This window comes from Phyllostomus hastatus, unplaced genomic scaffold (genome assembly GCF_019186645.2).
Source record: "Phyllostomus hastatus isolate PE091 unplaced genomic scaffold, TTU_PhHast_1.1 phas_contig_40, whole genome shotgun sequence".
Taxonomy (NCBI): domain Eukaryota; kingdom Metazoa; phylum Chordata; class Mammalia; order Chiroptera; family Phyllostomidae; genus Phyllostomus; species Phyllostomus hastatus.
The window spans coordinates 8,994,546-9,020,621 of record NW_025333872.1 but is presented as its reverse complement, the minus strand read 5'-3'; the positions used below and the strand labels follow the sequence as shown (position 1 = coordinate 9,020,621).

General features: G+C 41.2%; 1 protein-coding gene across 6 annotated transcripts in view; it reads right to left on the bottom strand.

Moving 5' to 3' along the window:
• Window positions 1-347: 347 nt before the first annotated feature.
• The window catches only part of RUNX2 (RUNX family transcription factor 2), a 164,491-nt gene continuing 138,762 nt past the window's right edge, over window positions 348-26,076 (bottom strand). For 4 of the 6 annotated variants that reach the window (XM_045842954.1, XM_045842951.1, XM_045842955.1 and 1 more), the window contains 2 exons: window positions 6,181-6,246; window positions 348-4,608 (listed from right to left, as the gene is read on the bottom strand). In XM_045842954.1, the coding sequence (XP_045698910.1) occupies window positions 4,130-4,608; window positions 6,181-6,246 (545 nt within the window). In that variant the 3' untranslated portion in view covers window positions 348-4,129. The remainder of the gene's footprint in view (window positions 4,609-6,180; window positions 6,247-26,076) is intronic. The other 2 variants (XM_045842952.1, XM_045842953.1) reach the window with 1 other exon arrangement.

Genomic DNA, 26,076 nt, shown 5'->3' with positions numbered 1-26,076 from the left:
ACAGGAGAATTGGGGAACCGCTGAGGCCGAGGTCTTTACATCCTGACCAGTCCCACGGCCCAGAAAAGGGCTTTCCCCAGGGGTGGGGTGAGCGTTCCTGCCTTCAGAACCAGACTGATGACGAAGTGAGTTCACTGCCAGATTCTTTGCCCACCCTCTCTAGGAGTGGGACAGAACAAGAACCCAGCGCTTACCAACATTCTCTCCCTCTCTCACCACTAATACAGTCTCTGCTCTCACTCGGCCCGGTACGTCCTACGGCCAGCAAGTGCCTGGGGGAGGCGGCCGCGGGCATCAGATCGGAGAAGAAACCGCGAATGAGAAAAGACCCAATGTACACACATAACAAAACCAAAAAAGCCATTTTATTGAAAATTAAATTCAAACTTCAAATTAATATTACAATCATGAGAAAAATGCCAAATAATTCAATTTACAGTTGCAACATACAATACAAACAGTCCCTTTGAAGTGGAGCTCGAACTCGCCCACGAGCGTGACCTGTGGCACAAAGCAGGGTTTGTACAATATGTGCACGGGAAGCAAATCTTGGGCAACAGCGATTGGAAAAAATAAAAATGAAAAGCTTGTATTTACACAAAATGCTACAAATATTTTTGTTCCACAGAAATCTAAGAATGGTAAAGCATATCCAAAAAATGGAATTTTATTCAGAATACCTAAGAAATTACTGTAAGTTATGGTTTTGGCTGATATATTTCAAAGTACTGCAGTAAAAAGCAAACAGTTATTTGTAAACATGAAGTAAACAAACATCTAAAAAATTCTCACATAGAAAGTATTTTTAAATGAATTATCTTTTTAAGGATAACAAATTCAATGTTTAGAAGAGTTGTCTTTTATTTATTTCAGTAATTATCATTCTTTCGGACATCAAAGATAGAATTACCGTTTTTGCCAATGCTCTGTGTTTCCATGTATGAGCCTAGACTCTGGGGTCTGTCCCGTTCCTGGGGATGGAGGGAGCTCTCTAAGCCAGCAGGCAAATCCCCCCTCTGAATCTGCAACGTGTGGTCACTAATCATGCGCATGTCTCTGCTCACTTTTGAAAGGCTCTAGTGGGGTAAAGACAGTCTAAGGGGCAAACAATAGTTACTCTGTTGAGTCTCCCAGTTCCAGGCTGGATGTCACATCACTAATCTAAAGCCAAAGCTGTGGTACCTGTTCTGGAACTCTGTGACAGAGGTTAGCGCTTGTGAGACAACTGAAACAGATAAAAAAAAAAAAAAAGTGACTGTTGGTCACACTGTAAACTCCAGCGATGCTGATGCTACAAAAAAGAAAAACCCTGGTCCTCAACCCGAGGAGAATGGAGTGGTGGCTAGTACAGGGTTCTAGAGCAGAAGTAAAACTTTGCTTTGGTCTTGAAATCTCAAATCATACACATGACCCAGTGCAAATTAAGAGTTCAGTTAAAAAAAAAAAGGAAAAATTTAACCCCCAGGCCAAAAAAGGGCAGAATTTCATCTAAAAATGTGAATTACCCCACTGGAGTGGTTGGATGAGGGTGGAAGGATGAAGTGCTTGAATTTTTCCCAAGAAAAAAAATTTCTTAAGTGTTTCTGGGTTGCTGCCTGCAGCCACTATAATAACATTTCAACACAAAAGCATCCCTAAGGTCACTTAGTATGTGTACTGTAAACTTAAAAAAGCCCTTTTAACATTAGAAAATAATGTACAAATATAGTACCTTTTTTTTTATTAAATAGGGTACAGCTGGCACTGGCGGTAACATTTTTATGTCAATTAATTAAAAATGAAATGTGTAACCAGACACTGGCTTCTTTAAGTGCTGCTGAAACAAACACACACATTTTACACTTACAAATAAATGGACAGTGGCATGCTTCAAGCTACCACACACAAACAATAAATAGTATCAATTACTACTTCCATCTTACTTAAGGAATAGAAAAGTGGCTTCTTTATCTAAGCATACTTGGTATACCACCTTCAGAAGGCAAAGTGTTTTGTTTTGGTTTGGCTTCCCCTCAGTTTTTGGTAGGAGGAGTCAAGACAGATTCCAAGGGGGACTTCCAGGCAGGAAGACAGGTCCAACAGCCCCTCAGACTGTCCTGCGACACTGGCAGCTCAGAAAGTGGGCCTGCCTGAGAATCACTAGAGAGAGCAAGGGGCCTCTGGGGGCTGGAAGCAACAGGGGCACAGAACTCAAACAGAGGGGCCCTGACCTGTGGGGGTGGGGGGAGGGCAGGGATTTGCCTGGTGGTGTCATTAAGTGATCCTGGCTTGGATTAAGGATTCATGCTTGAGAATTGGCCACATGGCTGCCAGGAGCCGGTCAAAGTGCATCCTACAGGAGGGCTTTAGCTTGAAGTCATAGACAGCAGTAGACACCAAACTCCACTGAGCTCTGCCTTCCCTGTGCCGTCCACTGTGAGAACTACAGATGTCTAAGGCTGTACATGGGACCCCACAGGTTGTATGTTCTCTCAGATCAGTTAGCTACCTGCTGGAACTGGCTTGCCACTTCAGATGACCCTGCCCCCATAAGACAAAGACTTAAATCTGCTCCTTTAAATGCAAATTCTGTGGAGAGCTGCCCATGGGGCCTTGGGTAGATCTGGGTTCCCCTGATCTATGTTCGATAAGGTGGTTGGTTAAGAATCTCTGGTGCAATTTTGCTTTCCTGCACTGTGTGTACCATTATTGGCCCTTTGGCCACAAGTGTGGCTTTAGGCTCACTACGTCTTCACTATGAAGCCTGGCGATTTAGAGTTCTGCTTTAACTATGAAACCACAGAACACTTTTCTGCAGTTCAATGATTCTCTTGTGCTTGTCTTTTTAATATGACAAGAGTCATCGTTATTTGGAAGAAATAAGAAAACCACATCACTCCAGCATTTCATGCTGGTTAAGGGCAACATAAGTGATAAAGGGCTAAGAGTTGTTTTTTAAAGTCCTAATTATTGCTTTAAAAGGCAAAGCTGTGTTAGAGGCAATCGAAGATCTGAAAGAACTAACATAACATTTCCTTCATACATCACAAAAACAAGCTACATCTAAAATATTTGGAGATGGAAGTACTTTTAAAAATCACATTGTGCCTGGATGAACTGAAATTGCTTAGCAATATTTCAGGTATGGCTCTAGCCCACTGAAGAAATTTGTTATTTCATAAAGAGCACTTTTAGAGACCGAAGTCAACATATCGATACACTAAGAAATCTTTCAAGGGTCCAAATGTCATTAAATAATTATAAATATATCTTTAAAGTTATATGACCATTCACTTAGCAAGTTACCTCAGATTTTACACATATTCATAATTTAAAAAAAAAGAAAACAATAACACACAGCCAAACACAAACACTATCTATACCATTATGGCTATAAGAAGGTATTGCCATTTTCAGTTTTGCATAAAAGGAGGAGAGGGGTTTCAGGATGGCATTTCTTTTTGGTTAAATGGGAAAGGGGTGGGTAGTATAAAAAAGGAAAATAAAATAACCTTTCCTGACCAGTATACTTGAAGTCACTTTCTTAAAGTAGGAAAAACACTGAACCAAACAGTTCCAAGGAGTCCTTGCAGCAGGGGCGGAAGCCCAGTTTGGAACAGTCACACTGCAGTGGAAGCATCCACGCCACCTCCTTCCCCTTTACGTGCGCCTCGACCAGCTTTGTAAGCTGGTCTGCGGGGCGCACGGTCCACACACAGCTGCAACCGTGAGGACGTGTGGTTTCAGGGCACAGAGAGGAAGCGGCTTTGCTCTTCTTCCTCCTGAACCTGGAGTCCACCTTTCTGAATTGGCATATGAACAGGTTATTTATAACAGACCAAAACATCAGCGACAAAAATACCTTTTCCTTTGTCTGTAAAAGTACACTTCTTTTTCTATTTAAAGAAAAATAGATAGAAAACAATCTGAAACCTGATTATGATTCTCTCTCGGGCCTTTTGCTTCTCGATATCTACCCTCTTATGGTTGCAAGAGCATGACTGAATGATTGAGTGAAAAATCTTCTAAGAAATAGGCACTTTGTAGATAGCTAATTGATATACATATATACGCACTCTCTCTATATATGTATATATTGATACATTTGGGATGTGGCTCCCAGATACCGCTGGGCCACTGCTGAGGAATTTCAATAAGGTCGCCAAACAGATTCATCCATTCTGCCACTAGAATTCAAAACGGTTGGGGAACTGCTGTGGCTTCCATCAGCGTCAACACCATCATTCTGGTTAGGCAAATTTGGGTTTAATAGCGTGCTGCCATTCGAGGTGGTGGTGCATGGCGGAAGCATTCTGGAAGGAGACCGGTCTCCCCCCGGCACCATGGGGAACTGATAGGATCCTGACGAAGTGCCATAGTAGAGATATGGAGTGCTGCTGGTCTGGAAGGGTCCACTCTGGCTTTGGGAAGAGCCGGGGTAGGGTGGTGGCAGGTAGGTGTGGTAGTGAGTGGTGGCGGACATACCGAGGGACATGCCTGAGGTGACTGGCGGGGTGTAAGTAAAGGTGGCTGGATAGTGCATTCGTGGGTTGGAGAAGCGGCTCTCAGTGAGGGATGAAATGCTTGGGAACTGCCTGGGGTCTGAAAAAGGGCCCAGTTCTGAAGCACCTAAAAATTATAACAGAAGATGGGGGAAAAATCTGTAAATATCAGTTAAAATAATGATAGAATTTTTACAAGAAAAAAGAAAACTTTAGCTTCCCAAAAAGGAATAGCAAGCCACAAACAGATCTTCAAATGCACCGATCACTACATAGTCTTTTTTTTTTTTCCCCACTTCACAGTCTTAGCAGCATTTATCCTCAAGATCTGCCCACCCCCAGAGAATCCCACAGGGCTTTAAAAACCCAAATGTGTGCTAGGTCATACGTGTAAGCCAACCCAACACTCTTATCATATAGATTCACTCACCAGAGTTTAAGACTGAATCCTCATTGATTTTTTTTTCTCTTTTTGTTCTCATTGCACCTCAGATATTTGAAAGTGACACTTTTACTAAGGTGGACTATTTCATTTTCTCAACCGAATATAAAGAAATTTCAAAATGATCAGTTTTGTTATGGGTACTCTTGGCAGGTACCCCTTTGTCAATGAAGGGACATTAAAGAGACATCCTAGCACTGGTACCCTAGCATGTTCCAATCACTGCTTTTCAAGTCTTGCTGTAATTTAAAATCTTATTTTACTCTTCATCTTGGTAACAGATTTCAAATAAAAAAAATCAAACCATATTGAAGACAAATATTGTTTATCTATATTACTTATCTGGGGGCATATCAGGAGAATCAAGCCCTTAGAAATTCTCCTGAGGATCATAAACAAAATAAGTAGGCTTTAAAAGCACTGGGTGGGGTAGGGGGCACTTAGTACCTAGAAATCATTGCATTTCAAGCCTGGATAGTAGACATAGGACCTGATTTAGGCCAGTGCTGGCAGTAGCTTTTGTGAAAGGCTCTCTGTGTAATGCAGATATGAGAAGAGCACCTCACCATCCATTTACCAGCCCCTGTACCACATCCCACAGAATTCACCTCAGGCCAAACGGGTAACAGGGAGGCAAAGATGATTTCCCCCTGAAATGTGAAGTCCTTTAGCTTCTAAAGCCAACAGCATGCTTTCTAGATAGATATTTCTGGTGCTTAGCTTATGAAACCACAGTTATAAACCACTGCATGTGGAAATTAGTTTTCAAAGACTGGGTTATGATTTTCTAAAATTAACGAGATTGTGACAAGCCCTTTTGTAATATACCAATGTTCTTAAGATTTTGGCTGCATCTAAAAATCTTCCAATTCTTTGGATCTCATCATGTATTTGCTCTTCAAATAGCTTTTGTCTATAAGGGGAAGGACTTGGTAATTCTTGAAGGCCTTGGTGCGCAGGTGCTTCTTCAGTCCCGTCTTTATCGAGCACTCGTTCTTAGATGCTACCATACTTACTGAAGGCAGAGCCCGACCACTCTTCTTTAAAGGTGCTGACTGAGGATTGTTAATTTTTGTTAACATGCACACTGCCTATAATCTTCATAAAAAGCCAGGGCTAAGTGCCAGGATGTGCATTTGTAATAAAAAGTGACTATTTAAAAGCAGTGCGTAGTTAACAAAAGTTGTTCCCACAAATCGGACAGCAGCAATCAGACAGCCCCACCCAGCCTGGCCCAGCAATGGTTAAAAGTCTCACCTGCCTGGCTCTTCTTACTGAGAGTGGAAGGCCAAAGGCAGAAGTCAGAGGTGGCAGTGTCATCATCTGTAAAATGAGGGGGATGAGCTCTAAGTTCCCTTCCAGCTCTAAGTTCTATCACCGTGAATTCCAAGACAGAAGGAGAAGCAACAGCCTTAGGGGAGGGCAAGGCAGAGAAGTTCCCACCCCCTGGTTAGTCCTTTCCCGGAATCCACAGTCCCAGAAAGAGGGTGAAGAGCTAGCGAGCAGCTTCAACTACCAGAAGCAAACACTTTCAAGATGACAAACCAAAACTAACACAGTCTGGGCAGTTACTCTCTGCTTTTTACAAATTCTTCCATCCTCAACTGGCCTCTACCTAACCCCTCCCAAATACAAAACTGACAAGCTCAAGTTTTAAAATCTAGAGGTAGTGATTATGACAGAATGGCAAATGGGAACAGATGAGATTCAACGTCTCCCCGCCCCATGCGTATGAATTGCCTTACGGGTACAGGCACAGTATGGAGGCCACAGATGTTCCTCAGCCAGACTTTTCATTGCCGCACATCTAGGTGAACTTGAGTTGGCAGAGCTAATAGTTAGAGGCGGGCCACTTCTGTACACATTAAGTTCAATGCCCAGATCATGTGAAAGAAACCAGAATAATGTGAGCAATTTCAAACAGAAAGAAGTCACACTTAAAACATCAATGTTTGCCCCCCACAGGAGCAAAGAGCTCACTCAGATAGGCTTGCCAATGTAAAAATTGCTTCTCGTGGGTATTTGTACTTAAAATATACTGTAGTCATAATTAAAATTCCATGTGGTTTCCCTTATTTTGAGGCAGAAGCCTCATTAAAACCCTTTATGTGGGGCCCTGCCAGTAAACTCCACTACAGTTTTGAATTGATCCCGCCACCTTCTCTATTTTACCTGATACATTTTGTTAATGTTTTTATTATCCATAACATGCCAGGACCACTGTACCTTTTTAGTTTATAGATGTCAGCTAAGGCAAATTGACATTCATTTTTCAATTAATGAGCTCTGGTTGTGGTTTATAGAAAACAATGCAACAATTCCGTGAGGTTTACAGAATTTTGACCAATCATTTTTGGTCATTTGAGACTGTAATGTCTTGAGGAGTAGCTCTGTCTGGGCAAAGAGAGCTAGCTAACGTGAACATTAAAGAAATTACACGGTCATTTTTACAACTTACAAAACACAGAATTTTCTGGAATTTGCTTAGTCATTTTGTGTTAACAAGAAATGTTTCTGAAACACACTGCAGTGTGTGCTGTATGAAGAACGTTAATGATGTGCTACAGGACCCTGCGAGGCCCCTCACACCAGCGGCGTTCGACGGGTGAGCCTTGGCAGGCATGCCAGGGGCACTGCAGGCACTTTTAAAGCCTGCAGCACCTGACTCTCTGGTCGGGCACTGACCTCTCTTCCTTTAGATTGTCAAGTTTAAAAAAATGGCAACGGCCAACACAACAATAGCCGTCTGGTGTGAATGAATCAAAATTATACCTGGTTTTCAGTCAGATCGGCAAAAAATATAACTTTTTTGGTGTGGTGTACTGCAGAACTTTAGTGGCTAGTTTACGTGTGCCATGAGATGAAAAAGGTTAAAAATCACTGCTTTATGTGACACTCTCTGATATGGAAATGAAAAGAACATAAACCCCTTCCTCAGCTTCGATTTATTTACATTAACTGTTGCAGAAACAAATGATATAATTAAATTTTATTGAACAGGGTTATATCTAACACTTCTAATTTCTGTTTTGTACAACTCAGGTTTTCTTTCAGACTGCCTTTGGGTTATTTTGACGTTGCATCCTAAGTTATTCATTTCTGTGTCACTAACCACATCACAGCCACAAATTAAAAAACAGACCTAGATATTATATCAACTAAAGTAAAGAAAATGTAATATCTATTTATTAAAAGGGTCAAGAGGAAAGCCTGGAGGGTTTGAAAAGTACTATTACCCCAATCTAATTTTATAAATGTAAAACCAAAGCTAAGTAACTGCCCCAGTGATGTGCCTTGGAGTCTCCAGGCTCCCCCAAGACCGTTTGAAACCCTTGCCTGTAACCCTCTGACGAAACAAGCCCAGTACTGCCAGGAGCTCCTTGAAACCCATGATAACCACGGTGTATCTTCCCCATGGGCTGGTTTTACTCATCTTGGAGGTGGGGTACACGGTACAACAAACAGGGATGTGATACAGAGTAAATGCAACCCTTGGGTGAATTTTTAGACAAAAATGACTAACAAAATTTTGCACTTGTGAAGCTTCGGGCTATGCCTCCAGATCCCCTAAGGCACCCACTTACCTTCCCTCTGCTGGTTGGGGTACTCTGCTGGGAAAATCCAAACCCCTCATCTGCTGTTTAGATAATCCTAATCTAACCTGTTAATAAATAGCAAAGCTGAGTTCCAGAGAAGCGGTGCCATTTACTCTACAAAATCAGGCAGCTTAAGAGAGGTCGGGCCACAAACCAGACAGACCTCTTTGACTTCAGACCTCTTTGACGTCTGACCTTCTGACCTCTTTGCAATCTTAGTTACCTTAAAGGAATTTGGTTGACATGATCCCAGATTTTATATATATATATCCTGCCTTAAAAGTCTATTTGCCTAAAAATATTTCAGTAGGCTCTTCTGGTGCCTACATGTTGCCCCAATGAGAGAAACTGTCTTTGGGATACTATTAAGAACCTTTTGAGGTCTTGTTGTTGATCTAACCTACTAAATAGTGAGCAATTAGTTCAGTTACTCATGACACAATGTAAATGAGACCAAGGTCAAGGGTTTGATTCCCTTAGGATCTGCTGGTTTCCTACAGATGCATTTCATTCCAGACCTGCTATCTGCACCCCTGGCCATAGTCAGACAGCTTGCAAATGAATAGAGTGGTCACAAACGCAGGTGCAAAAACCTTGCTCATTACTACAGCAGCAGCAGCAAAAGCCTTTCACAACCTCATATACATGAGGAAGAATATATTAACAAAATGCCCATGAAGCACAAATAAAAAGAAAATCAATGCTAAAAGAAAAAAATTGTGTCCCTCCCGCCCAGGTCTGTGGGGAGAAAGAAAAGTAGCCTCTCTCTACCCACTCAGGTTTCTTGGGTCTTTGGAACAAGAAAATGTGGTAGAAAGAACTGAAACCAAGACAGTTAAAGTAAAAGAGAACCTCTGACCTTTGATTCTCACAGCCTGCAATCCCCCACTCAGCCTCTCGCACGCACTGCTTTCTAATGCTGGGTGCTGCTTAGCTCCTAACTAAAAAGCAAGCTGTCGAGGGCAGAGATCTGTCTAATCCTTGCTTGTCTCTCCTTCAGTGCTTAATAAAAATTCTTGATGTTTCCAGGCCTTTACCTAGTACTTCAACATACAGTTTCTCATTTATTAGGCCCTCAGCAAATAATGGTTACTTGAAGATGAGCAAGGAGATCTCTAGAATGAAAGGAAATAGTAGATTTTTTTTTTAAATAGCAGACTGGGTACTTGCCATTTCAGCCTGTCGGCTAGAAAACACTGTACCTATGTCTCTTCCTCTGTAAGCAGTGGAATTTACAAATCCCAGCTGAGGAGAAAGGTTGGGCAGAGAGAAAGAAAAGAGGCCTAAATCCAGGTGGGACATACATTGGCACATTTAGAGTCATTTGTCCTACTATTTTTAATGCCAGGGCATAAATGCACATCATGAAAAGCCATCATACTTCTCAGCAATGAGGTGTGAACTTCAAAGCTTCATTGGGGCCCTTTAAATGGTAGGAGTTATTGCTCCAACAAATCTCCAATGAAGTCCTAGTGCTTTTTATTAACCCCTTCCCAACATTCTTTCTATTGGAACATACAATACACAAGATCTCTGCAGAACTGCTCTTCTGTGAGAATCTTCTTCCCCTTCTACAACATTGGCTGCCCCCTCCACAACTGCTCTACCACGTAATTTCCAATTTCTCTCCTGTTCCAGTAACATTTATTTCCCATAGCATTCTTTTGGGCTCTTTGTCAATACTTTACTGAATTATTAGCTGTTTCTTAGCCCATTCTCTCCGATAGTAAAGTAAGCTTTGGATGGTAAAGGTCATGATTTATTTTACTTTCATATCCCTCAGAGCCTTCTATATCCTAAGAGCTTAATTTTTTTAATATAGGTGAATGGATAGAGGAATAAATGAATGAATATGGACAGTAAATTAAGGATTGGGAACTCTCTATAACTAGTACATTTTGGCACATTAAAAATATAAGTGCTCACTATGAGCACTAGGCACTGTCGACCTCAAACCTGAAATGTAATTCAAATACCATTCTGTACCTACAAAATTCTGCACGATTCTCTTTAAAGAGTGTTGGCAATTCTTCTCGAGAAGCATCACATCACTTGACCTAGTGTTCCCCACAGGGGCCCACAAATGGTGGGTGCCACTGGTGAATGGACAGATGCCGCTGCTTGACCACCTAGGGCCAGTGTCTGTGTGTAAGTCCACACAGGGAAGCCACGGGGAAGGAGAGAGAGGGCCAGGCCAGAAAAGCATGGCCTACAGGCAGGTTAGTCAGCACACCTGTCCTCAGGGGCCCAGGGTAACTGCTGCCAGGATGGTCCTATGATTTAACATTTTGAGTAGGTAGTAGAGATAACAGAGAGTAAAGCTCACACGCTGTCTGAATTTCTAGACTAGAATACAGAGCCAGTATGTCAGTCATCAAGAACCACAGATGACCTCTGTAGATGAAGAAATGGAAGCTTGGAGGCATGGCAGATCTGAGTGACATCACAAGAGTAAAATGTGGTTCTATCCCAAGTCCAGGTGTTCTTTCTACTCTGCTTCCACTACTCTGACCGAGTGTGGCGGCAGGAAAAGGTGGAGGATATGCCTGGAGTTTCCTTAGATGCGCATTCTATGGAAACACACCTGGAAGAGAAAAATCTTCTTACATACTACCTTTGCAGGCCACACAGGAGGCAGAGCCTTAAAACTGGCAGGTGTCATCTCCGACCAGCACAGGCCAGCCACCTTTCATAAGGCATGACTAAGCAGCTCTGCAGTACAGTGGCAACAAATTAGGAAGCTATTGGAGTATTCAAGTCCTCTGTTCTACTTTACCAAGGTCATGTCCCATGACTCCTTGGTGTGAACCCCCCTCTTCATGGCAGGACATATGCTCAGCACCTCCCCGGAGCTTTGTTCTCACTCTCCCCAGACTCACGGCCCCCTCTCTTCTCTCTGCCAGACCAAGGGAAGCGAGCACTGTCTATGGAGCTCAACACACACAAGGACCCCTCAGGCACACAAGTTCTTAGCATCTTTGCTTTACCATGTACACCTTGAATATTTATGATGTACACCTTACCTCTCAGTGCATTTTAAGAAACTGTCATTGGTTTTAGATAAGTCTTTTCACTTTCTAGCTAAAGAGAAAGAAAATTAATAATAAAAACCTTGTGTCCCTTTTGATCCTACCTAGCACCTAGCATGATGCTGAGAAAAGACAGGTGCTTTCAAAAACTGTGCCAGGTGAATAAATCACTAGCATGGTCTCAAAGTAGGCCACATGACAGAAGCAAAAATGCTCTATAAACATTGCCCCAAATCAATCTTAGACTATATGCAGACCATTAATTTGCATTTTCTACATTGAGGTTTTAAGGGGTTTTACATTAATTTTCTTAATATCCCTGAATTTGTCTCCTCACACTAAAATGGTCAGGTATCTATCACTAAATTGGTTTTACTTTTAACGCCATTAGGTAATAACTGGAAAAATATAGCTATAGAAGAGAAGTGTGATGGGGTCATGCTAGTGGAGACAAAACCAACAAAATGAGAATTTGAAATTAATTTTTTAAGATAATGAAAGGTCAGACTAGCAAACTCCATAGTTTTGCAAAAGAGAGGAAGAGTGCCTCAACTATACAGTATAAATATTTATTTTCCGTGTTGCAATGAATTGTACTTTTCCACTGAATGCTCACAAATTCTGAAAGACCAGCTGATCCTAAGGCTAAGAAAGTATGCTATGCTGAAGGAAAACGAGAGGGGAAAAAACCCCAGCAACCTGGCAATTTTCAGAAACTTCAACCATTCCTTAAATACACCCAAATTTTGAGGATATTGTTGGAATGATATATTTCCTCCTTGTGAAGGGCAAGGAGGCAGGCGGTAGAAGCGGTGTGAGTGTATGTGTACGGCATGTGGGGAAGGAGAGTAAGAGAGAAGGCAGGAACCAAGCAAGGGGCTGGGGGTGGGGGGAGAAACGGAGAAAAATGAGAGAGATCTTGCTAGGCCTTGATTAAGAACTTTTTAAAGGCTAGGAAGGGTGGATAGTCTTTGAAACCAGATCCGCTGCAGGAAGGAGGCCAGCACCCAGGACACCGTGTCTTTCAGAAGAGGCCACCCACAGTGCCGCGGCGGTCATATGACCGCTCTGTCACATCCTGAAGCCATTTCCAGCCATGCACACGTCTGTGCTCCCATTTAGAGAGGATGGGATATATTGGGAACACACATATGGAAACACTTTCAGAGAATCAGTTTCCATGAAATTCATAATGAGCCAAGTGGCTTCAGATGTGGTTGCGTTCCTCCGATTAGCCAGGGGAAAAAAAAAAGGAAAAAAGGAGGAAAAAAGGGACAAATCCACCCTTTCAGACCTTATTTCAGTTTCAGAGAAATTAAAAACCACTAATGACTTATGGCTACCAAAACATGGAGCCACAATTGAGAGAGGAGGAACTCGGAAAAAGAGGGAAAGAGGTTTAAAAGCAATAGCCTACCTCTCCTAAAAACAGCAGATTTAATATCAGTAATCTTATCTTCAATCAGGAGGAGGCTATCCTGTGATGGTATCTGCCCAGAGTGGCTGAATTTTCTGCGCATGCGTCCATTGGGGGGGTGGGGCTATACGGAGGGAGGCGGAGGCTAGTTCTTATTTGATAACATATGTGGCCAATTAAGATTATTTTAAAAATTGCAACTAAATGATAAATTGTTCTTAAGTAAATCTTTCAAAAAAGCTCGAATGCAGAGGAGACAGCCTGGTATTTTCCTGTGGCCTGTGCTAGTGGTAACTCAGATTACATTAAAAGCAGAAGTTTATGAACTGGTTGAGATGTTATATACATTAATATTAGACAGCGAAACCTAGGTGATGGAAGGGCATGAAATACAGAAAGGGGGTAAATGGGGAAGGGTTTTAAACAAGGATGTTTAAATGATATTACTAAGTTAAAACATTGTTTTTATATTAAAAACAAAAAACTGGCATAAAATGGGGAAAAATTCACATGACTTTTAAGACAAAACTGAAGACTTGAAAATGCTCACCTTGCAGGAGCTGGGGTTCTTCGGGGTTATGTCAACAGATTGTGAGAGCGGGAGCAGTGAAGGGGCTGTGGAGTTCCCTCTGCCCTTTGGGGTTCTTCAGTGGAAAAATCTGAGCGGTGTTTCTTTCAGGCTTGGGAGCAAGCCTAAACCCATTGTTGAGGAATGCTCTGACTAGAGGCTGCTTGATGACGGGCTGGGAACCAGCGCTGGCTAGTGCCTCACAGACCGATCTCGCTCTGCCCCAACCACAGGACTCCTGTAAGTGCTTTAACACCCACAGCACCCCGCCCACCCGGTTACCGCTCTCGCTAGGAGGCAAGTGGCTGACCAAACACTGAGATGCGATGGCTTCGGTCTGCAGAGGGCCATTCAAACACTTACACATCACGGCATTAAATCCTCACCACAGCCTTGTGAGGCAGACAGTGTCACTGACCCAACATTATGGGTGACAAATAGGCTCAAATAAGTGATTTCCTCAAGGTTGCAGACAAGTAAATGGTGGACCTAGCGGGCTCAACTGCCAGTTTCCTCCAGGATGTCAGATTCGGTGGCATTTTCATGCAAATTCCAATAGACTGGCCATGTCTATCTGGAGGGCAATGATGAAAGGGTTCTGATCAGTTTTCAAGGACACCCCTTGGGGTGGAGATAGGGATGGGACGTGGAATGGGGAGGCTGACGTGTGCCACTTATCTGCATGCCTGGCTCAGCCCTGGAATTCTCACACCGTCTACCACTGACGTGCTGAGTGATCTCAAGCAAATGTTGAAAGTGACCTGGCAAAAGTACATCCCCACTTTGAAAGGGCATTCCTTGTTTCTACTGGTCCTATTTGAACTAGTAGAGCCAGAGAAGAAGGAAACTGAAAAGATCAGGTCCAAGCTAGAAAAGACAGGAGAATTAGAATCCTGAAATTCCTGAGTAACTCCAAACATCCAGCTCCAGGCCCCATCAAACTCTTCTATAAAATACGCCTGTTGCAGTGGTAAAAGAAGCAAATAATCGTCATAGACAAGACCACATTCCACAGCCTCTGAATGAGCACACTCATGTTTTCAGAAGGAGCTTCAATTCGCCACTATTCTTAAAGCAGGAGTAGGTCTGTTCCTTCAAATCTAGCACCAGTCCAGTCTCACACTATCCCTGAAACTTCACGGAGCACTGACCCTGAGAGGTCCAGGAAAAGGCAGAGCTGGCTCCAGGCAGCAGCTGCCCCCAAGGCTCGATCACTCAAAACATGACAAGCTCTGGGGACAGGTTTTCAAATATATTGGGTTGGCCAAAAGTCCACTATTTTTTTCTGTAAAATAAAAGACACATTTTTCATTTTCACCAATGACTTTATTGGTTTGGATAGTTGAGTATGTCAGCTTTCTCCCGCTATTGGCTTCTAGTGGGTAGAGGCCAGGGGTGCTGCTAAACATCTTCCAATGAGTAAGACAGGAAAGAATTATTTGGCCAAAATGTCAGTAGTACCAAGATACTTCGCAAACCATTTTTGACATGTTCAATCAGTCACAGCACCTTCTCCATACACTACACAAATCTTTTTTTGCATTTCAGTAGCAGTGTTACCTTTCTGGAAATAATAAAGCATAATATGCCAAAAATGTTGTGTATCTTCCATCTTTAATATTAAAATGGCTGCACAAAAATTCACCAATTTTGGGTTTTTTAAATGTACACTGATATGACAGCTGTCACAATACAATCTAACAAAACTGTTTCAAATTAAGTTAAAGACAACTAAGCATACTAAAGCCTTCATATGGAAAAAACATAACAGACTTTTTGGCCAACCCAATAATTCCCCCTCAAAAGTTTTAGTACCCTGGTGTGCTCCAACAGCCCTGAGGCCATCCTGGACCTTAAAGCATGTGACTCAAACAACCCAATGCCCCAAGACCCAAAACTTGAACCAGATTACCAAAATGCTGTTGTGTCTCTAAGTCAGCTCGGAGAGGTATGGCTACCTCAGTCCTAACACAATCCACATTACTCTAGGATCAAAATCACAGGTTTCAGCTTCCTTCTGTACCCTGCCAGCACCTGTCCTTGTCTTTGCCCTCTCTCCCTGCACAGTCAGATGCACCCACTTCCCTGCTCCCCAGTGCAGGCCTGGGCTGATCATGACCTGGGAATGGTTCCTGTCCCAAGAGGAAAATATAAGGGGATTCTTGGATTTGACAAAAGGCTGCTTTAGAATCATGGCCCACTTTTGTTTGTGTGATGTATCTTCTGCCCAGATGGCGTATCAGGGTTCCTGAATCCTTCTCATGTCCAACTTTCTGGTTCCTCAGAATTTCATTGTACATGACTGCCTACCTGTTCTGTGGCTTCTTGTCACATCTTTTTCAGGTATGTGCCCATTTCTAGATCTCCTATCAGGCACTCAACAAATGTTTGCTGGAATAACATTCGTGTCCCAACTTATCTTTCCAGTCTTGTCTCATTCCATTCCTTCTTCCTTCTTGAACTCTACAGTCCAGTCAAACTGGACCCTTTTCCATTTTCTGTGCTACCCTCCATTTCCACCTTCATGCCTTGGTGGTCTATATCCTCTCAGCCCTTGGCACCCCCACCCCACCCTTTCTCACTCCCTTGAAATTCTAAGTAGCCTTTAAAAATCTACCTCACTCTGCTGTAGAGAGTCTTCTCATGTTCTCGCTTTAGTCCATAGTAACCTCTCCTTCCTCTGCACTTAGTTCTTCATTTTTATGTCTCATAGACATGCACACACAGGGAAGTTACAATCACCTTACCACTTCTACTAGCCTATAAATTCCTTAAGAACAGGAACTCTGTCCTACTTATCTCTGATGCATTGTAGCCTCTCTCAGAGTGGCACACAGAAAGTATTTAAGTGATTGTGTGAGGAAAAAGGGATGCTACACCAGGTTTGACCTAACTCCTGTCTCTGATTTCTTCCTGTCCATCTCTATTTAGCTAACTGCTTTTCCTGACCTACTACACCTATGTTTACCTGGCCCAAAAGGGCTTAAGTTAGTTCCAGATCCACAGCTCTGCTCTGATCACCAGTTTTGGGGTGCATCTCTTATTCTAACCTCTTCTTTGGTTTACTCCATTAGGATAAGAACAAAACTTTTTTTCTAGCTTTTTCAAGCCCAAGCAAACTATTCTGCCCCACACTGACAGCAGCTCTTAAAAATACTAACTGAAGTTTTAAAGTCTCATATTTATATATTGTTTTTTAAGCAGTTGCTGTTTTTGCATACATCTGGTTTTGCCTTCACAAATCCTGTGAGGTAGGCACGACAGCTACCAGCTCATGAGGAAGCCAGGCAGAGAAGGAATGACTGTCTCAAGGACATGGCCGATTAGTGGCAGAGCTGAAAGTCAACTGTTGGGTTTCCTGGTTTGTGTCTCTTTTCCCTCTAGACTTGCCTCCTTAATATCTACTACTTTTCACCCTAAGAGAAGATAGGGGAAAGGATGTTACTTCTTTAACAACAGGGGACATTTTGATTGAATTTTTAAGACAGTGATGACAGGCATGCCTTCACACATTAGAAGTTTAGGTCCAATAACATCAGAAACCAATCTACTTACTACCTTTCATTGAACTGAAAAAATGACTCACTTTGAAAAGAATCTTTTTCTATCTTTCTAGAATTTAGCCTCAAACCATGTACAAGATGTACAAGCATGTACTATCCTGTGACAATTCTGCTTATATAACTTCCGGATCCCAACGCAGTGTCGTAGTGACTCGTTCCTCTGACAGTCTCAGAGTTTTTCCACTCAAGCCTTGCATACAGAATTAACTCAAAACTTCTGCAAGAAAAATGTCCCTTTTTGAGTTTGATTTGGCATCAATTTCAAAGAACTGTTTGTATATTTTAGAATATGTAGAATTTTCCTTTGATTGAAACCTCTCTTAACAATGGACAAGAGATGATTTCTTTTCTGAGTAATTTAAACAAAAACAAACACATCTTAGTTACATAGAGCCTTGTTCTCAAAGTGATTTTTTTGAGAGAAATCAAACCCTACAGATTGTTAAGCATTTGGCAAAAGCCTTCAAACAGCCAAAGCCAAATAGTGAGATTTTCCTTGTTGAGGGAGATAAACAAATACTAGAGCAAATGAAAAAGAAAAAGAAAAAAAGGACCTTCTTTCACTTTCTAGTCTGCTCAGTACCATTCCCCTCTCAATACATACACCCACCCCTGTAGAGGGGTTGTATCCTCAATGTTTATTCCTGGTGCTATAGTAATAAACTTGCCACAAATAGACATTTTCAACATCTGTTTGTGGCTGCTCCCAGACTCCTTGTATGTCTTTGGGACACGAAGCCCTCTGTCTCCCAAGTGTAAACAGACAAACCTAATTGTGTATTAAGGTGTCTGAGAAGAGCTACTTGTTTTGATGACAAAAAAAAAAAAGAAGATGAAAGAAAAGGCTGAGTGTGCTGTGGGACAAATACCCAGTAGTGCAAGTTCTCTGTTTGCCACAGACAAAACCCAGCCCCATTTTTCCTAACCTGAGAATGCTGTCCACTGGGTCCACTCCAGATGCAGACCAAAACTGCTGATGACTGGTCAAGAGAAAAGGTGCTGTCACAGATCCAGGGCAAAATCTATTCAGTTTCCTCATAAAGGTTTGATTTTAGGGTAAAAAGAGGAAAGGAATGAAGGAGGAGATAATTTGGGGGTAGCTTTTTCTTCTTTAGGTTACTATGGCATGTACAGCAATAACCAAAAAAAAAAGGAAGAAAAGAAAGAAAGAAAAAGAAAAAAGCCAGCAGCCTATTACAACTGTAGCAGGAGAAAATGTGAGTTCTGGTCACACTGTGCCCCCAACAAGCAGGGTGATCTTGGTGGAATCCCTTCCACTCTCCGACCCACACACTGCTCATCAGTAAAATGATGGAATTTGACTAAATAATCTCCATGGGTTTCCAGATCTAAAACTCTGATATATACATACTACCTTGAGAATTCCAAAAATACATTAAAAAATTCTACTAGAAATGCTGTTCCTCTTAAGGAAGGTACCCATTCATTAAAATACAGTATTACAATTTTTGAAAATGGGGTCTATCCACTTTGCAAAATACACCCAGGTTTTCTCTCTAAAGACAAAATGCCAATTAAACAATTTAGATGATCTTTTCCACAAAATTAGAAGAAAAGTGGAATTGTTAACAACAGTTTTAATAATGGCCAAAAGAAAATGGGAACATTATTAGCTTTTTAAGAAGTTTTTCTTGCCCTGACCAGTGTGGCTCAGTTGGTTGGGCATCATCCTGCAAATGGAAAGGTCGCAGGTTTGATTCCCAGTCAGGGCACATGCCTAGGTTGCAGATTCGGTCCCTGGTTGATGCATGTAGGAAAGACAACCAATCGATGTGTCTCTCTACAAAAGGCAACAAATCAATGTCTCTCTCTCTTTCAAGTCTGTGTTTCTCTCTCTCTTTCTCTCTTTTTCCTCCTTCCCCTCTCTCTAAAATCACTAAGCATGTCCTTGGGTGAGGATTAAAAAAAAAACATTTTTTCATCATTAAATATAGCACTAAAGGGGGCTAAACTAGCTTGAGCCTCACATTCAATGAGAGACATGATGTGATCTATTTTTTTGTTGTAGATTCTTCAAACCAAACTGTTCTGGCCTGAACTACCATATGTTAAGTTAAAACTAATAATATATCACCCTGTTCAACTCTTACAGTATAGGCTATACTGTTATACATAATTTAAGTAGCTTACGTTTCCATGCCCCATGTATAAAAATACACAATTTGAGGTTTTAAGATTTCATTAATATGTGTATTTTTACCCTCTAGAATAAAGTTTTGATTTACAAAGTTGGGAGGTGGATTATTTCCACTGTTATTTCCAGTAGAAATTTAGTAAATTTTACTTATTTTGGGAACTCTGACCTGCGGCAAGCATGTATGTTGGCTACTTAGTAAGGATTACTGGTGTTATGTCCCCAGAGTGTGGCCCAAAAAGATCAGTGTGATAAAGTCCCTCTGAGGATGACACCCACAAGCTTTTGTAGGAAAGGCTTGTTCTGACAGGGAGACTTCTATGACAAATCACAGTGGGAGCGGAAAGACTCGGGTTGAGTCTTTACTCTCCCACTTTTTCACTACGTGACCTACAACAAGTCTCTGAATGTTTCTGAGCCCTAATTTCCTACTGATAAAATAGGGACTGTCACACTATCTATACTCCAATGAGCTGTTGTAATGATAAAATGAGACAATGTCTGTGAAAGTATCTTCAGTTATATTTAAAATTCTATATAAATATAATTATATAATTAAATATAATATATGATTACTAATACCAAGTTTGCTATGCTTATTTTTACTAGCTTCTTTGGACTTAGTTGCTATAATTCTTCCCATTTTCTTCTGCACCTAATTTGTCTTAAATTCTAACATTGTGTTCTTTATCTGGAAGCTTTAAGTGATTTCTGCCACAAGAAAAGCCACTACCACAGATGAGTCTCCTGGGTCTTTTCAATTTCCTCGCTTTCTGGAGTCCTGAATTACAGCAGAAGAGTCGAAGGTGCCCCCTGAGGACACCTCCTCCTATTTAGTGGTGTTTTCAGTTTTTCTTCACATGTTCTCTGGCACCTGCCAGTCTCCACATCTCTCACCAACCCAGCCTACAGGGCCCGTCCTCCGAGACAGAAGTCTGACCTGCTGCAGGTATCCACCAGCCCTCCCACTGCCCTGGGCCCATGCCTCCTCCCATCGCATGCAAGGCTGTGGGGAGGCCCCCATCCTCACTCACAGACTGTAGCTGTGCGCATCTCTGTACCCCTCCACGCCAACCTATTATATTTGTTTGAGCTTACTTCCTTGTACCTATTTTTCATTAACTGAAGAATTTTACCTCAATGTGAATGACTCCAATTTACCTTCTTCCTGACATAAAAGTGGTACTGGCTTACTTGATTTTTATAAAGCTCTAGAAGTTCTGTAATTTGCAGTTTGAATTTTTACCTTTTTATTAAAATGTTGGCAGGATGGGTTTCACTTTGGTGAAACAGTTTTTCTCTTTTAGGCACCAGGAAACATGGCAAAGAGGGACAGGGTGCTGTAGCCCAGCCACCACAGGGACCCCTGGCGTGAAGCTGCTTTGCAAGTCCAGAGCTGTCACTTCAAACACTAGTTTGGAAAGTCTGTAAATGGCTGAAACATAACCACCGCTCCAGTTTTCTGGCTCTAAGGTCCTTGAATATAGGCCCAGTCATCTATTTCCTCACTCACTCTGGTGGTGGTTTTCAGTATCAGGCTACACTGCTGTGAAAAAGAACAGTACCAAAGCCTTAAGACTGTAGGCAACCTTGAATATTTAGACCGCCGCTTCATCTGAAGGGGGGGAAATGAATTATACATATCTGTACCGTCAGGGGTCGGAGCTCTTGGCTCCTCGGGAGGAAATACCCCCTTTTCTAGTAGAGCACACTACCTTTAAATTTCATTTCTTTCAGAAGTGAGTTTTTTGTGTGTGCATTGTTGTTGTTGTTTTTATAGTGGATTGTCATCTGTGGTTTCTCCCCTTCTGTTTGCAGCCTCCTTGCACTGAAGCTTATAACTTCTGTTCTCCTTCACTGTTCTATTCTATATGACAAAGCTAGAGAGAAAGGTTAAAACTAGGTTTGATCGCCAAAGAAACTGTCAGCCCATTATCCAGAGCTCCAATCCACCAAGTTGTCAAAGCCTTGGAATTATCCTAGATTTTTCCATCCTATGAGATGCTGATACCTTTGAATGATGTCTTATTGTGAGTCCTCTGGACTTCCAAACTCAGAATAAATCTGTCAAATAAAGTAAGTAGACTATTACTCATAAACATGCTTCCCAGACCTAGATTTAAAGCAAACAAATGTTTGTAACTGTTTTCTGTACATATACCTTTGCACCTTGGGATCCCAGAAAAAAGAAGCTTGTGTCCATGGAGAACAAGACTTTAGTTACTTTTTAAACAGGAAATATAAGAACTGCTCATAATTTCATAAGATCCTAAAGCGCATTACTAGAACCATCAATTGAAGGTTTGGGGGAGGGGGAAAGAATATCTTTTGAAGGTGCAGCCAAAGGATCTAAGAAAGGAATGACAGCTGACTACAACAGTTATACAAATAGTTTCAGCTATTTAAAGGTTTCTCCTTTAACCTTAGTTTGTATTTATGAGATTCTGCTTAGAACATGTTCCTCATCCCTTATCGAGTTCCTTCCAATTTAAGATATGCCCCAGTTTCTCAGTCCTCTGGGGAGAAGCGGTCCTGGGTGTTGTCTCCACTCAGCGAGGATAAGCACTGGTATCTCACTCGGCTTTACTCTTCTTAAATGCAGGACGTTAGTTTGCAGGCCTGCTGTAACTAACCACTGGCCCCTGGCCCAGGGGTCTGCTCACTTTCAGGTTATTGTCCCACACTTCCCAGTGTGACCACCTAACGAGCACCTGTATAGCCAGCTTGGTCACACCAAGCTAGTGATTTTCATTTCTTTCCATACTAAAGGCAGTAAAATGAATTGGTGTGTATGAAGACTATCCAAGATATAAAATCAAACTACCTACATTCTAAGAGGATGACAGGAACATATAATGCTGGTTAACCACCCAAATTAATCTCATCATTGCATTTCGCTGCTCTGAAATCTGGGTTTGCACAATGCCAAGGAAGGGGAGCTATGGGAAATAAGCAGATTAATGTGTCAATGAAAAAAAACAACCAACCCAAACATTTAAACCCTCAAAATGGATTTCTGGCCTGAATTTTCCAGACTGGTGGTTCTGAATTCACTTAATAAATCAAGCAATTCCTGAATTACCACTTCATTATGGGGTATATGAGCAATGTCTAAACATTAACTAAAAATTTATAAGGTGCAACATTATTCCTTTTAAAGCAAACTAACAATTGAGAGAAAGCATTACTGAAACATTTGGATGGAACAGACCAAATACCCTCTCCAATCCAGAGGCTCCCTCCCCACTGCCCGCAGGCACTGGTGGTCACAATCCTGCCTCCTTCCTCATCCTCTCACAGAATTCTCCCCTGAATAGCCGGAGTGATCTTTTGAAAATAGAAATCCATTTTTATCGTGACCCAGCCTAAAATCTGCCAATGGCTCATCACTGCACATGCCAGCAAATCCAAACATCTAATCCTGACGAGCAGAGGCCCTGTGTGACCTGGAGCGGGCTCTCTCTCTGGCTTCAGCCCAGCTGCCCGGCACTCTTCTCCCCACCGCAGGGCCCTCGCACTGGCCTTCCCCACTGCCTAGAGTGATCTTCACAGGGCTACCTCCTTCTTGCTACTTAGATCTCAGCTTAAATGTTTCTTCCTCATTACATCACACTATTTTACCTTTTTTACAGTACGTAACCCTGGATAATGCTTTCTTATTTTCAAATGCCTACCCCTTCCCAGTAACACCTAACATTTATTGAGTACCAGGCATTATTCTAAGGGCTTTACATATATTAATCACCCTTAGTCTTCATAACAGGTTGGTGGTGTTATTATTATTATTAGCCCATTTTACAGGTGAAGAAGTTGTGGTACAGACAAGCTAAGGAACACACCCAAGCCCACAAAGCTAGTGAGTGAGGAAGCCTGGGTGTAAACACAGCGAGTCTGGCTGCAAAGACTGTGTCTCGTCACTATACCATGTGCCAGTAGAAAAAGCTTCCTGAGCCTTTCTGTCTCCTTCTTGCTCTGTCTCCAGTGGCTAGAAGAGTCTCAACTAAATGAGGTAATTTAATGTTGGTAATAATTTGTATTAATAAAGATTTTTATCATGTGGTCATAAAATACCAATGATATTTTGATAGCAATGTTCCACTACCAGAATCGTTGTCATTCTAATCGCATTTTCTCGAACTGTATCTAAATTATCTAACATAGAAAATCTGGTCCTCTGATCCCATTTATTCTATTATTAACAGAATTCACCAGTTCTTTTGTTTTAGTAACCTTTAGATTATAAGATTCTCGTTTCTCCAGTTAGATGCATTACACTTCATTATAACCCTTCCCAGGTAAAAATGGTGTAACAGGTTAGTTACATAAAACCACTCAAGGGCATGTAAAATGCCAATAAAATAAAATTCCCTGATATTAAACTAAAGCTGGGGTTCTTAAATCTGTCTGCATCCTCTGACACACACGCACACATATAAGGCTTCACCTTGAACAGAAGTTCAGTTGTGGTCGAGGTTTAAATGCATAGTTCTTCAGCTTTAATTAACTCCATGTTAGGTGGCTTCTCTTCAGAATCAACTGAAGTACAAGGCTAGCTTTTCTTGACATCTATAGTAGTTGTTCCTATTAATTTAGTTCATAAATCAAATGCTATAATAGCCTTTATTCTTGTTATAAATGAGAATTTATTCAGAATAAGTATCTGGTTTTCTGATGTGCTGATTACTGAAGCTTTCTACAATAAAACTTACCCTTTCAGACCTTATTTTAGATTCACAGATGTTCAAAGCTTTATGATGTACTTTAGAGAATATCTGGCCCAACTAACTCATTTTACAAATGAGGAAACTAAGACACATAGAAGTTAAATGACCTGCTCAAGAATATCAAAATTAGATCACAGGTTCCTCAATTCCCAACCAAGTACTATTTTTAACACAATGCCAATAATTCTGAGTGTTTAGTCACCATGCCACATGACTGAGATTTGAAGAAATGTTTTCTGATAAACAAAATTAATTAACACAATTTTATTGAGCAACTGCTATTTTATCAGTGTTGGGTTCACTTTGAGATGCATGTCACAATTTTATAAAAGCTCCGATCATTTGCTGGATTAAACAGATTATCTGAGGTCTGACTAACCCTTCAAAGGGATATTAACCCAACTATATCAATAATCACTTTGGATGTTAAAGGCTTAATGTACTAATTAAGACACAGATTGTTAGATCTCAGCTTGAATGTTTCTTCCTCACCACACCACAAAACAAGACCCGACTGTATGTTGTCTATAAGAAACCCACTTTAAATAAAGACACATAGATAATGCAGAGCAGTGAGAAAGCTCATTAATTGCTGGTGGGAATGAAGAATGGTACAGCCTCTTTGGGAGACAGTTTCTTACAAAACTAAATATACTTTCACTATGTAATGAGTGGGGGGTGCACTCCTTGGCATTTACCCAAAGGAGTTGAAAACTTTTATCCACACAACACCTACACACAGATGTTTATAAGGTATTCATACTACCGGTGACATGGTATGGTGTTACTGAAAATAAACTTGGAGTAGTAAATATATATTGCAAACTCTGAGGCAATCACTAAAAAAGGGTTAAAAAAGAAGCATAACTGATATGATAACAAAGGAGAGAAAATGGAATCATATAAAACACTCAATTAAAACCGCAAAAGAAAAAATAGGATAAAGAACATGGGCAATAAGGAGAAAACAGTAACAAATATGGTAGATACTAATCCAACTCTATCAATGATCACTTTGAGGGTCAATGGTCTGAATGTACTGATCAAAAGACGGAGAGCGTCAGAGTGAATGAAAAGCCAAGACCCAACTCCTGCTTCAAAGGTGCAGTACCTGCGACACCTACTGACCTCTGAGATTGGAAAAGAACTTTAACTTTCCCTGTCAACTATCTGAGGGTCAAACTCTTTCCTTTTTTGGACCTTTTGGCCAATATTCCATCGCACTTTTAAACAACACTGAAAATGTACTATTTTCCTATGGCGCAGTTTGGGAGCTTACAAGGTTCATTTTTTTAATGATGAGTGCCACGAAACTATTCAGACATTTTTTTCTTTTCCAAGCCTGTCTTTATTTCCTTTGTAGTTTTTATTTAGAGAGGGTTCTTCTTAATTATGCATGGGTTTATTGGGACCACATCAATGGGCTTCTTATTGATTTATCATGAATCACTGCTCTCCTTGGCACAGGGTGGAAAGTTTATAACCATCATTATATTTGTTATTATTCCATCAACCACAGCATTATTACTAATTACAATAGGGCACTACGACGGTGACTGCTTCGGCTGGGGAAAGAGCGGTGAACTCGGGGTTCAGAAGCACTGGTCTTATTCTCGTCTGCCATGCTTGGCTGCCATGCTTCTGAGTCGGTCACTTCAGGCCAAGGTTCCTCTGGGAAAAATATGACATCTTCCAGCTGAAGACATCCTCTGAGACAGTCAGGGATAATGCTGCCTGAGCAGCATTTTATTTTAATTTACATTACTTTCATGAATTTAGAGATTTATAAATCTCTTGAGAGTCACATCAAAAATAATAATTGAGACAATACAGTCAAATGGGTTCCTAGATCTGCCCCAGAACAAGTTATTAAATTCTGACTCAGTTTCATAACATGTACCTTCCTGTTGGTTCTTTAAGAAAACAAACCAAAAATAAAAGGAGTCTGAAAATGGTTTTAAAATACTCAAAAAACTATACAAAAATGACTTTGAACAATTAAAGTGCTATCATCTGCATTTTCTCATGTAGGATTTTAATTATAAGCAAAGTTTTTTACATGTTTAGTCACCTCTTTCAAATATATCTCCCTAGGTCTCCC